The 14,551-nt window shown below is 44.4% G+C and overlaps 1 protein-coding gene across 1 annotated transcript in view; it reads right to left on the bottom strand.

Moving 5' to 3' along the window:
• The window catches only part of LOC146191196 (lysosomal alpha-glucosidase-like), a 44,841-nt gene extending 30,609 nt beyond the window's left edge, over nucleotides 1-14,232 (bottom strand). Inside the window, exons 1-6 of the mRNA XM_084601683.1 lie at nucleotides 14,095-14,232; nucleotides 11,063-11,151; nucleotides 10,361-10,680; nucleotides 6,392-6,537; nucleotides 2,649-2,814; nucleotides 1,752-1,848 (exon numbers count right to left, since the gene is read on the bottom strand). Of these exons, the coding sequence (XP_084457809.1) occupies nucleotides 1,752-1,848; nucleotides 2,649-2,814; nucleotides 6,392-6,537; nucleotides 10,361-10,680; nucleotides 11,063-11,151; nucleotides 14,095-14,126 (850 nt within the window). The 5' untranslated portion in view covers nucleotides 14,127-14,232. The remainder of the gene's footprint in view (nucleotides 1-1,751; nucleotides 1,849-2,648; nucleotides 2,815-6,391; nucleotides 6,538-10,360; nucleotides 10,681-11,062; nucleotides 11,152-14,094) is intronic.
• Nucleotides 14,233-14,551: the final 319 nt, after the last annotated feature.

Here is a 14,551-nt window from a genome sequence, read left to right as displayed (position 1 = left end):
GGTGTGACGTCACGCGCTGCGCCGTGGCTGCGACCGCGCTACGCCGACTGCTTGAGTTGGTAGCCCAGCTCTCACCTTAGTGTCACGTGGGGTGTGACGTCACAGCGTCACGTGGGTGCGGCTGCGCCACGCTGAAGACTCGAAACCTAGAGTAGTATTGCTTTCGCAATAAAAAAAAAAGTGTTGCCAAATTGAGCTCGTCATCCAGAGTGGAGTACCTGCCGCAGTGGCTCAGTGGCTGGAGGCGGAGAACACACAGCAGGAGGGCAAGGAGTGTATACAGGGGCGGGGACACCATCTCGCTTTAAGCGTAACTGTGCATCGGCGGAGGCGGATGTAGCGCGCGTCCATGCCATTTATTCTTCTCATCGCTAGATTTATTTCGCTTCTATTCACACGAGGCAGTGATAGTGACAGTTACGCGCGGTTGGAGGGCACACGCGCACACGGGAATGGTTGATGAACCTAAGTAGCCCACAGGGCTAAATCTGGGACACGGCGACAGCGTTTCGAAGGAGGAAAAACACAAGACTCAGGTGTGCTGTGCGATGTCACAGCATGTTAAAGATTCATCATCATCATCATTTATTAACCCTTAAAGGTCCCGTTCGGGACATTACATAAGGGGGGGGGGTGGTACAGGGCTGTTCAGCAGTCATAAATGACCATAAATATAAAAGTAATATAGAAGTATAGAAAAAAAAAATATATATATATATAGAAAATAACAAGATAAGATAAGATAAAACACAAAATAGCAACAGCAGGTAAAACAAGGTGAAAAAAGACAAGAGTAACAAATTCAGATAAGAGTAACAAATTCCTGGTGATAGTCGAATTTATTTCTGGATCGGCTCAACTAAGCTATCTGTTAAAGACTGCGGGTTTGGCGGGAACGCGCGTACAGTATTTAGAATATGAGTCATGATAATGAAACCCATCGAAAGCATCATTACCCCGTTTAAACACATGAATATAACGTGGCGTTTTTGCGCACATTACCTGCATTAGAAAGCACCTCGCGTTATATTGTGAACTAGACTATGCATATAACAATTGTTTTTCTTGTTGTTTCATGATACGCAGAAAGCGAGGTCACCTCTCAGGCAGGTGAGCTAGTTACGATAAAAGGCGAGTCTTCTCGATAGCCTTCGACCGTCAAGGTGAAGCCAGTGACATGCACTGTCGATAATAATTTACGAAATACGCTGCAAGAAGGCGGCGCGAGCCAATGAGAAAGGAAAGAAGGAAGGGAAAGTATCATCCCGAGTAGGGCAAGGAAACAAAAGTCGAACGAACACGAAAGCGGGCAGCGTGAAACACGACGCAGTGAGATGAAAAGCGGCTGCACAGGGGTCGCTGCGATCTGAAAGAATGCGTTAACTCATGACAGGCTTTATGTGTAGTGTTGAAGATCGTTTATTCTAAATTGATGGATTTTTCAATTGCCTGCGCCTCAGAGGATGAGCTTTCCTACACACGAATGAAACGTATGGTTAAAGTCACAGGACGGTCACTCGCCATTGTGGCTCAGTAGATGAGCTGCTCGGCTGCTGACCACATAGCTGGTGGGCCCATTGCTTAAGCACACATGAGGTGAGATTTTGTCGCGTGTCGAAACAATGCATCTTGGGCGATCCTATCATGCTATTTGATTAGACGTTGTTATAGCAATGCAGGTTGGCGATGCCCGTTTTTCAAAAACACTTCACATGGTTTCAGACAAACCAGTCAATACCATAGTGTCTTACCGATAAAGTTGGTGTTGTGCAGAAATACACCATGGCTCGCACCTCCGTGTTCGACGACCAGGTAGAAAGGATGTGACCCATACAAGTTCTTGCCCACCTGCGGCGAGAACAGAAGCATTCTTCTGTAGTAGCTTTGTGCACTGCGTTTCCTTATTGAACTACTAGGCATATGTGCAGAATAAACACTCACTATCATTTTGAGGAACAGCAATGATCACTTGTATGGCGAGCAAAAAATGCCTAATTTTAAATCTATAATATCCTCCTATTCACAGTGCATTTACGTTGCCGTGGCCACCAACTGCATCGAAAGTTTTCACCTTTCACTTTTCACTTTCACTTCCGTCGTGGTATTTGTGTCCATTCTATTAGTCTATTTTCCAAACATGACTTTCAAAACACAGCATGCGATTTTTAATACACATCCCAATCAAAAACCTATCCAATCTCGAATGAAACCAAATTCAAGCAAGTTTGAAAATCTCACTAACCTTGATTCAATCTACACACAGTACATGCAGTAAGCTCATACTTCAAAGGGGTGAAAGCCATTCAGAGTCACTGAGGGCTTCTTCCGACAGGGTGTATATCCCGTGTTGACACCATCTCATTGGAGCGTTCTCTTTTCCACGCCTTTACGCAATCAGTTCACGGAGGTCAGCGTACTTGCCACTCAAAATCAGATCATGATCTGAGTGTGAGTCCGGACTCACTCACGACTCAGATCATGATCTGAGTGTGAGCCTGAATGAGCTCGAGCGAGTCGACTCATGAGTGAGTCCGCCGACCTATGCACAATATAGAGCAATTATAGCTTAGATGCATATCCCCGAGCCGTTGCGCAGCTTCCGTGTCGTAGGTTTGTTACCGCCTGTGACAATGATTTCACCCCCTCACCGTGACTGCCCTGTCCTTGTTGAAGAGCAGTTGACTGGTCCAGTTGAGGCTCCTACGAAGAGGACCCCAGTGCTGGCCTAGGCCGTACAACACGTCCGAAGGGAGTCGCGTCGACAGCTGCAGGAAGCGGTCCGTGAACACCAGCCATGAGAGATTCGTGTCGAAACTGCAGTCGCGAGTCAGATATTGTTGAACACATACAAACCCTTTACATATGCTCCAGGCAGCAGCACGGGCGCACAGACAGCAGGCAAGCCAAAGATCGATGTGCAAGCACAATGTGCATCGAATATTTGCAAATCTAAAAATTTATGTTAGCATCCAGAGTGTGGCAAAGCTGAAGTCAATTTAGGCACAATTTTCAACGCCTGTAGGCTACAACTTCGACGGCACGAGGTCGTGCGCCACTTACTCTGTGAGAATTGTCGGCAAAGGTCGACAATGATGCCATCGATTTACATTTCCTTAGTTACCTTTTGCTTATAAATAAAATGCGGCCGCTATTTCATGCCCTAAGCTTTAATTGCTGGTTCACTCCACTCGCATGGCGCGCCTAAATTCATTCTGCTTTTTAGAAGTCATCAAAATACACGTAATCAGTGAGCTGGGCATTGCTGTCATGCGTCTGAGGTTATATTGTCACGCTATGGTGACAAAGCCGTCAGTACAAAAGAACAGGCGGGCGTAAGGTTGATATCAACTCTTTATTGTACTGACATGCGCTCGCAAAAGCAATAAGCAACTCGGCGGCGTCGGCAGCAGCAGATATGCTCGCTGGTCGTTGAACTACGAATGCCTGTTGCATTCGGCAGTGCTCAGTTTAAAGTCGTCGCAGCAACATGGAGATACACCAGCTAAGGGATGCTGGAATAATACGGAACCAGTTGTGCTTGCCTGCTGTCCTTCGAGACCATCTAGACGCAAATCATGCTACAAAGAGTATTTCGCGAGACCGAGCATGAACAAAAAAAAAATAATAACCAGCATGAAATCGTTCCATGTGCTACAATCAGTGATAAGACCAGAAGCCGATGGCTGGTGAAAAAAAAAAAAAGGATTTCAATGGTTCGCAGCAATATTTTTGGTACTATGTGAAGCTTCTGATATATTTTTCTATCCCAAAATCCCACCGACAGCCCAATATGACCGATTGGCCTCACTTAAGTGGCTCTTGGAGTTCAACGGCTCAATCGCAAGCGCGCGCGCGCGCGCGCACGCACGCACACACACACACACACACACACACACACACACACACACACACACACACACACACACACACACACACACACACACACACACACACACACACACACACACACACACACACACACACACACACACACACACACACACACACGCACACGCACACGCACACGCACACACACACACACGCACACGCACACGCACACGCACACACACACGCACACGCACACACACACGCACACACACACACACACACACACACACACACACACGCGCGCGCGCGCGCACGCGCACGCACACGCACACGCACACACACACACAAACATTTTGAAGAGCTCGGGTGCATTCGCAAGCGAGTCGGCTGACGCAAGAGCATTATAGACCTTTCAGCAGTAATGGCAAGGCAACCCCATAGCAGGTACTTTGCTTGTTACTTAAAACTATTAGTGGACGCCGAGCATACTACGAGTGAGCTATAGTGCTGCGCTAAAAATTGAAAATATGTCCCGATCGGGGGTCATGTCTGGGCATTACGTCCCCATAACATGCATACTTTTAGTTTTCTCTCTTTCACTTCCACGCCACAGCATGCACCGAAGCTGTTTCGCACGAAAATAAAAATTGTCCAGTGATTTCGTTTACAGCTTTTTAACAAAAACTTAAAATTATCACTTAAGGTCGCGTTAACACTGAGTCACCGTAACGGTTCGTATAGGGAACCTGCAGTGCCAAGGTGGCGCTGCAATGATTTCTCAGCGCTCGTTGGTGGCTTAAAAGCAGAGAAGTGACAATTTTAGTAATGTAGAAATAAAAATTTAATTAATAGAATGATGGTTTAGTTAACCAATCTAAATCAATAATTAAGATATAGGGAGAAAAATGAGCATGATAGCTACTGCTATCACCTCGTTTCAAAGGGGACGCTCCTATATTTCATCCATCCATCTATCCATACATCCAGCGCACCTAAAGAATGCTGTTGTTAGACGCTTGGTTCACGATATACGACCGAGCATATCCAGCACCATTATAGATATATGCGTGTGACAGATAACGTACTTAGCCAGGAGCTCTCGATGTAGCACGTTATCTGACACAAGCCATGCAACGCTTTGACAAGGCGTGCAATCTGATCCCTGTAAGCCCATGCAGGTGGAGTGAAAACTGCCTACGAAAGCGCCTCAATTCCCGCTAGGATATGTGTTACGGAGCTGCAATCGACACAGCAAACTTCATAGCAGGGTGTCTATATTGTCACGTGGTTGTCACATCAGGTTAACGCAAAGATTACAATGGTTCAACGCTGCTGAACCAAATATTGAGCGAAAGCATTAGCTGCGGGCGACCGAGCGTTCTTCTTCTTCTTCTCTTTTTCTTCTTCCTCAGCCCACATATAAAGCCCCGATTTAACCAAGCCATATGAACGTGCCTTAGTGGCCTATAGGGGTAACGCGAATGTCAGCGTCCTAGCAGGCTGATTCTGACATAACCGTCCCATGTGAAACGAGAGACCCAAATTGGCAGCTCCTGCCAGCCCACACCCTAGTGTCACGTGGGGTGTGACGTCACAGCGTCATGTGAGTAAGACGTGGCTACCGGCCGCGCTACGCTGAAGGCTCGAAACCTAGAGTAACATTGCTTTCGCAATAAAAACACAAAACAGATCAAAGGCGGACAGCGCAACTAGAGCACGGGCTGTAGTCGGGACAGGAATTCTAGTCGATATCGACAGCGGTAAAAAACAGCAGCGAGTTTCCTCATAAACGCCGGAATCATCGACAATCTTCTCGAGCATCATGGAAACAGCTTTTGACTTCTGCAGAGCTCGCTGGTTCGTCCTGTGTAGCTAAACGTACGACATGACCTTGTGCCGCCGATGATAATCGAAGAACAAAAGAAGGCACCAAGTAGCGGCAATGTTTGAGCACTCAGCTAGGCGTCTATGCAGCAGTTGTTAAAATGCGCTCCTAAACATCACTCTAGCCAACCGTTCGGATCGCGATAAACGAGAGAACACATTGTAAATAATCAGAGGCGCGCATTTTGCTGATTACATTCCTCGCACACTTGTTGACAAGCGAGTCGCGACACGTGGGGCTTCGTTACATCGCGGAAACTCTACCAGGTGCAGAAAGGCGACGTGAAAAAGAAACACGGGTCCGTGAAAATAATGCTTACCGCTCTGGTGACGTGTGCGCGACGATGCGGTAATCGACACCGAAAATTTAATCGCACGTTGCGAGAGCTATCCATCGCTTTTAAACGATCTCGTCTGTCGCACGAAGTCAATCTCTCAAGACGTTTCCCGCTGGGATAATTCGAGAAGAGTAGCAGAGAACGCTTGCATATTCTGGAGAATAAGATTGGCTGCCGGTGCGAAAACCCAGCACTTCAAAAGACACGGATTTCATTGCCGCGGCCTCCATTATCTGTGCTATCTCGTATCTATGCTGAAGTCTGTTTTGGCAGGCAGGCACGTGCGAGCAACGTTATTATTTGCATGTTAACGTGTAAGTAGGGCAAAAACAAGCACTTACATCGTCGTCTGAGCAGGGTCGTTGCGTCGTACCCTCAATGTTCCGCTGGCGTCGACGTCGACCGAGTAGTCGCGCACGCCGGCGAATGTACGACATGGGATGCGTGGCACTGGAGGGACGAAGCGCTCCTTCGAGGCGTCTGTTACCTGCAATGCACCGGGTGGTCATGTGTATGCACAGGGTGTTTCTTTTTTTTTTTTAAGCGATAACTAATGCACTTAGTTGGTTCGGTTGTAAACTCGTCGGCGCAGTCGGCATTGCGTGCTGGAAAAAATCAGGGGCTGTGTAAAAAAAAAGAAATCATATCACGGTAATTTGTTGTTTTAATGATTGATGATTTATTGATGTGTGTGACGGGAAACGACGAGTTAATGAAATCATTGTAACTAGCTGATTAATTAGTGAATTCGAAAAGAAAAAAAGGGGTTCAAAGGTGTCAAAGTGCTTTGAATGAGAAGACAATGCTTGATGATGTCAATGAAGAAAATTTAGAGTGTGTAATTTATCATTTAATTGCAGCAATTGAAGAAATGAACAATCTGTTCGCAGACATCAAACTGCTCAGAATGGAAATTTAATGTTTGCTGATGCTAAGTATCGGTGTATAAAAAGTTAAGAAACAAAAAATAAAGAAGTGAGACGCTATCGCGTCATACCCTTAACGGTGGAGCTTAAGTGTCCTTTACTTTTCTTTTACTGTTTACAAATTTCTATCGTTATAGCCGTGAGAAATACCTCGATGTGATTTTAGCAAGTGGCCTGTATAGCAAGGTGGACGTCGTGTATATGATATATCTTAATGATTAGGCGCTTAGTTTACTAAAATTAACTAAATGTGTTAAGCATCGACATTATATTGCGAATTGAAGATCGTTCACTTCAAAGTTAAGCTCCCTGTTCGAACTTTTTTGGTTACCGATGTTTTCTGGAACACGAAATCTCGAAATCTGCCTCTTAAAGCTCGTTAGTCGTCTTTCACGTATATCAGATTTGCAAAACATTGTCAGTTGCAATTTTCCTGGATCAAATATAGACGCGGTTTGTGTATTTGATGATGTAGAATAAGTTGCCATCATTGTGGCAGCCATTACACTCGCAGCGACACTATATTGTGAATGTGGAGTGAATGGAAAAAAATCCGGCGAGCCTATTTTTGTCGATCGATATTTGGAGTGACAATGTTGAATAAGAATATTAAAAAATGGACACATCTTTGATGTGGACAGTCTTCGGTTTCGCAATATAACCCTAGTTATATTAGTTATAAGTTAGTTATTAGTGGTACTATTAGTTATTAGTTATATTAACGCTAGTTTAGAGTGTTTCGTACTTGAAACTTCAAGGCTTTTCTGAGTTTTCGTGTGTGCAGGACACGACTCGCTTTTTCTTTTTTTTTTCGTTTTGAACCCCGTGAAACACGGTAACTCGAACCATATTTGCAGGCTGAAGCGTTCGAAACTATTTTGCCCTAGAAGGAACGCAGCGGGGTTTGCGGAGCCTCTTCCAAGCGCACACCCCTGTGAGAGCCGGGCGCCAGGCCGAGGTACGCTTGTACCCATTTTTACCGGTGTGTGCCCGGCGGCGGGTTTCGAACGAACCACCTCCCATGCCACGCGCTTAAAATAAAAAGTAAAAGTTGATTAAATAATTTCAGTTGCTTAATCGTCTGATTATCAAGCTCCATAGTACATCTAACGTCCTTTTTGATGTTCAACGCATCTCCACAAACCGCACCGTGGTCTCTCTCATGATAGAAAGGCAGGGAAATTTACTAGGCGATGCCCAGTAGGCTGCCTTACACGTGGGGAGGGAATAAAGGGAGAAAAAGGAAAGAAACAGCGACAAAGAAAGGAGTCTGTCACATGTCCAGAGATATATAGTAAAATCGGATACAGGGCTAAACTTTCCTGGTGTACTACGCTGTTCTTCCACCGGGTTAATTTAGCCTCACAACATCATGACGGGATGACAGCTGCAATTTTGAAAAGCAACATAATTCTAATATTGCAGATTGTAGAACAAGTACGAATAGATTAATAGTATGTAAAGAAACTGAAAAAGGCAGGTACTTCCGCAGTAGATATAATAAAGACAGGAGATGGTGGTGGTGGTGGTGGTTGATGTTTATGGCACCTAGGCTACTTTGCTTTACCAAGGCAATGAATGCACAGTCGTTAGATGTGTCAATCGGATGACAGCCGTAAGCCATAAAGGGCGGTATAATGAAGGTTCCTATGAAATACCTTCATATTGCTTTGTACTACTAGCTGATGGTGGTTGAGATCATTATTGAATCAAATCAAACATTTGTTGCAACATCGAATATGCTGAGGGCGTAGACAAGAATTCTCTGAATAGGCTCAACTACGCCTACGGCGCCTCATTACAGGGCAGCATGGCATACAAAAGATGTTAAAATGTTTCTTAGCTTAGTTGTACAGAACGACGAACTAAAAAAAATATTTATACAGGGTAACGTGTACACAATCAGGCGACAGAGTATACTACTATAGAGACAATTCAGTGCCGGCAGTGGCGACGTTATGAGGAGACCACTCCCTGCCAATAACATTTTCCTTTCATTCTCACGCCTCTTTTTTCGTCTAACGGTATATTTATTTCTACAGCATTGAATAGTGTCACAAAGAAGGAATGCAACCCTTGTTCATCGATGGCACAAAGCTATATAGTATAACCGAGATAACGTTCAAAATTAACTTAGTTTCAACTGATATGCAGCTGTAGAAAGTGTAAATCTCGTAATTAATCGATGCACAGTGTCGAGAAAAAAAAAACTACTCGGCGCATTACTTTTTGGACACACCTCGTATATATCTGGCACCGGATGTAACTTAGCTTCAGTTAACGTGAGTGCTGCGTGACTGTAAAATGGCATACTCATGGCACGCATATTGCTTTTTTTGTAGAATATTACGTTTATTGATAATTCTTCTTTTCAGTGCTTCATATGCGACAAATTGAATGCTCGTTATAGTGTTGCAGTGCGTATGTTTTCCATTTTTTGTGTGTTTCTGATGTTTTTCATTTTGTATAACGGTCCCATTAGTTCACCCACTCCAGTAAGAGCCTAGCAAGGCTTACAGTATATGCTTAAATAAATAAATAAATAAAAAATACAAATGTAGTAGTAGTTTTACTGGACGAAATAGCGTTTCTCTAGTAAAAAAAAAAAAAAAACGTATGATGACCAGGATGGTAATGAAGTGTATGGGCCCGAAACGTCGATATCTAACTTTTCGATTCCTGTCAAATGATTCCTGTCAAACGATTCCTGTCAACAAATTCATTATTTTCCTGGTTCCTTTTAATCTTCCGTAAAATAACTTCACATCCGCGCTTAATAAGCTGCTAAAACACTGCTAAATAAACCGGGAGTAATCAAAAAGCAATTCTTTCCTCTTCGGCACTCTGGCATCTTTATGCAGCCTTGTTAGACTGTCATAAAAGCCACATTTGCTTGTTATTGAGTACTTTACTTCTTTCTGCTGCTTGTCATCAAGTTTTCGAGCAATAAATTTGGTTTGCTTTCGCTTGCTTTTCTGGGATTTAACGTCCCAAAGCAATTGACTCAGGCTATGAGAGACGCCGTAGTGGAGGGCTCCGGAAATTTCGACCACCTGGGGTTCTTTAATGTGCACTGACATCGCACAGCACACGGGCACCTTATCATCTACATCAAAAAGCGGGCGCCACGGCCGGGATTCCACCCCGCATCCCTGAGCGCAACAGTCGAGCCCCATAACCACTGCACCACCGCGGTGGATTTCCCTAAATTTGACATCTGTCGATGATATCCTACTTGAATGCATTGAGACCTCTAGAATGACGCTGTTTTGAGCCTGCCTACTTTATGTCATGTCTCTTTATTCACCTCGACAAACCCAAACACATCAGATTTTTGTAATACACTACGGAATACCGGAAGGCCTAACGCGGGCAGGCATTTACCTTGATTCGAACGATGTTCCTATCGTAGAAGATGACCTCCACGTTCACACTTTCGACGTCCGTGTCCACTCCCGAAGGCGTTCGGCGCTGGAGGCGCAGACTGATTCGGTCGTTGTCCGTCGTCTTGTCGACCACCGCGTAGCCATCGTGGTGGCGCGCAAAGTAACAGTGGGGAACGCGGCTTCCGGCATCAAGGTCAAGGTCGTCCGTCCCTGAAGAAGACCAGCAGCAACCTCGAGCCAGGCACGCCTCTTGGGACGCACCCGGTTCGGGGTGACAGTCGAAGCGCTCGTTGACGCTTTTCAACAAGCAACTGGATGCTGCAAGTATAAAGAGAAGGAGACCAGTTCCTTGAAACGAGAGCTGATTGTAAAGAACTCCGTAGAAATTTTAAATTTTGGCTGCATGTCTTCACTAATACCCTATCCGACTCACAGCTGAGCCCGAGAAAAACAGACATTTAGACGGGCGTAGAAATTGTTGCGCACTGAGCATAGAACTCGAATTAGAATCTGACAGCACCTCGATGACTTCCGGTGGTATTCCCATGAGTTCCTGTCTATCCTGCCTCGTCCCTTCTAAACGGTGTTTATTTTTCAGTCAGTCGCACACACAGACAGGCTTAAATTCATGTCATTAATTTCCAAAATGACGCATCTGGAAGCGAAATCACTGGTGCATGGCAGTGTTGTGCACGCGTACCATTGTGTTTTTCAGGGCTAACCGGACTCCACGGCTCCGACTGCGGTTCTCCCACAGACCCCGCTGCTCCACAGATCCAAGCAATGGCCCTGTCGACGGAAGAAGTTTCCATAATACGGCATGAGTCATATGAATGACAGATGGGACACATGTAGCCGCTAAATGGAGATTTTCTTTGGTTTTGAGTGCTTTAATGAAATAAATAATTGCATGGACACTTCATTAACTTCAGTGGACACTTAGGCAAACGAGTTATTTTAACGCATCATAAAAAAATATCAAATGACACATTATAGAAGTGAACTTTGCTTCCACTTTTAAACTGCAATGATTCTCGAACTTGTTCACAGAAACAGTTTTGTAAAATGAACAGTGACGCTGTTAACTGATATCGTTCCAAAGAAACGTTTTGCTCTTTCCCGCTGCACTTTCATCACTCCGAAAATACATAGTTAAAATATAATTGAGTTTTACCGCTTGTTAACCTACTTCTTAGCGTATGAATGTCATAGACAAAAAAATTCTACCGTGGGTACTTAAGCCTCCTCACGTGCTGTGAATACGTCAGCATTAAGTGCTACCACATCCTTTCTATTGTTCGTGTTCTTTAACCAAGCAGTAGCTCGGTAGACGATGGGTATTGCAAATTTTGTTTGCGTGGTTTAGCATTTCATGTTTTAATTCTGCTCGTCGAGACTTTTTTAACAATAAGTGACTTGACGTTGTAGCTTAAAGTTCAACTGATCACATTTTACTGGTTAAGACCAAGACCTGCAATTAGTGTAGTACAGACGTAGTCAATATAAGCTATCTTTCATATATCACTTGATACCGTAGCGTAAAGTATAAGTTTGAATCACAAATTATGAATTAACGATACCTAATTAAGATCTACAAATAGTTCAGTGCGATTATAATCCGACGATATAACATTGTGCTTATTATACTCGACATAAGCTACACAGCCATCGCACGCACATTGTGTACACACATTCCGTACACAGCCCGCGTTAACCAAGTAAGCACACGTATTAAAAGCATCAGCGCTAGGCCAGAAGCCATATCGAGTCCTTAATCTCAGCTTGTGCAAAAAGCCAATTAAGTGACTCAAGAGGGGAAGCTTGTAAAGCAAGCAAAGTCTGAAACAAGCAAGGCACTGGAAGAAATACCCCTTTAACCACGTAAACAGCACTAAAGCCTAGCAGCCTGTCCCTGCCTCCTTAACTATTTTAACTACGCTAAGAAGCTGCCCACTCATCCATCCATGCACCTCAGATCCACCTGGATCAACCTTCACCCTCCGGCAAAAATATTTAGCGTGCGTGAAGCGTCGCCTACACTAAAGCATTCATAAGAGTAGAAGCATCAGTACACTCTTTGAGGATATACACGTATACAATTGCTTTCGCACTGTTGTTACCGCACATTCTTATTTCTCCCGATTTTTTGTTGTTCTTCCCTGGCGAAAAAACCCTATGAGTCACAATAATCTCATACAGATTTCTCATACTAAACTCGTATAAGCCTCATATAATCTCATACAGGTATCATACAACGTATGAGAACTATATGAGATTGTATGAGAATTGTATGAGTTTAGTATGAAAATTCTATATGAGGTTATTGTGACTCATACAATTTTTTTCGCTAGGGTTGCGGCCTAACACTATGGCCATCGCCTGTTTACCAGAATGCAGTGTCATCACGGCTTTAATGTATGGATAAAAAGTAAAACTACAAGGTCAAGCAAAATCTGCTTCGGTATCAAGTTTATGAGAATCTCTCAGCGTGGAGTAAAGAGAGAAAGAGAACATGTTGATGAAAAGCAGATAGTTTAGCCGGCGTTCAGGATTCGATTACAGCTACTCTGCGTAGGAAAAGAATTTGGTGAAGAAAGGCGGAATGAAAGAGGTATTGAAAATAAAAAGTAAAAGTACGGGGATATATAACGCGACCATTAAATATGTACTAAGGTTTATCGTCGAGTGAAGTTAAACAATTAGGTGATGAAATGCATAGAGCTAAAATGTGCTAAACAAAGTTCTCAGCGTGAAAAATGCGTGAGAGTGACTTGCCAGCGCACAAAGTTCACAGTGTCACTATTCGTGAGGGTGACATGCAAAGTGAAACTATAGCTTGTGAAGACGTCCGATGTATTTTAAATATGCAAACAGAAAGTTGATTGTTTGTCTCTGTTTTCCAGGGCAGGCTAAAGGACCTAAATACTCTTCCACGTTAAGAGGCACTGGGGAGAGCTTCTCCATGCAATGTTCATAACACGCACTCTAGTCAAATATACGCAGGGCAAACAGGAAAGCAAGACATGCTCTGCGGTTTGGATCGCGCCACAGTTGTCGCAATTTAAACTGCTCGTCTGACCGAAAAGGTATCGCAAGCCGTTTGTAAACGCACAGCGCATGTGAAGCCGTTGATGTAGAGTTTCCAGATAAGAAATCTAAGAGGAAGTCTTGATTTTAGGTGTGGGTCTGCTGAGTAAAGGAATTGATAGCGATGTGCTAACAAGCTCCAGAGCCGATACTTTTCTTCGAAAACACACCTTTTAGCCTGCTGGGATGCATCAGATTGCGTGAACAAGGTCTGATTATACCTTCAATGTTGGTGATCTTTACGAGCCGCTTCATCTGCTTTTTCGTTGGTTAGAATGCCACAGTGTGCTGGTATTCAGTAAAATGTTATGCAGTGGCCTGCGGCAATAGCCAAATGATGCAGATATCCGATGTCAAGTGAAACGGGTAAGTGATTAGTTTTCTTGAATAGATTTGTAGTAAGCGAGCAGTTACTGATTGGAATTCATCCAAGCGCAGCCGTGCGGCTACAAATTAACGCCAACAGCTTCTACAGAGATTTTGTAGTTGGAATGTTTTTCCTTGTTGCCGTAGGGCAAAGCTTAGGTGGACGCTAATGAGTGATTCCTTCCTCACTAAAAACTTCTACAACTGCTCGCACTGCAAAAAAGAAATACTCTACAAAGAAGAATTGCAACTTTTAAGCGTTTCTTTAAAGTCTCTCACCCGATCCCAAGCGTTGCCCAGACGAGAAGCATGCTTGACGATTCCTGTAGCGCTCCTCGCGTAGCAAAACAATCTCTCCACCGACAAGTCTCTCCTCGGAGAGCGACACCGCTTTGTCTATGTCGATGCGTGGGGCTTTATGATGCGTGCGACGGCAGCGGCATCTATACTTCGAGAGGGGTTTCTCGGCGTCGAGTAACGCAAAAGAATGCCGCTATCGCTTCGGCCATACGTGGTCTCTGATTGTACCTGCGCGTCTTTCGACGACGCATCGAGGGCTTTCCGCGAGAAATGGAAGAGCAATGTGTGTAGCAGCTCGCGATGCGATGATAGCGCTGGTCTGGTAGTAGAGTGGATACCGTCCTCTCGACAAACTTGCGCGCTCTGCACTAACAGCAATCGCCGTATCGAACCCTTGAAAGTTGATGAACAACCTACACATCAACTGAGATTGGCT

This window comes from Amblyomma maculatum, chromosome 4 (assembly GCF_055883805.1).
Source record: "Amblyomma maculatum isolate TAMU_Amacu chromosome 4, ASM5588380v1, whole genome shotgun sequence".
In the NCBI taxonomy this organism is placed as follows: domain Eukaryota; kingdom Metazoa; phylum Arthropoda; class Arachnida; order Ixodida; family Ixodidae; genus Amblyomma; species Amblyomma maculatum.
This window is presented reverse-complemented; position numbering and strand designations above follow the sequence as displayed.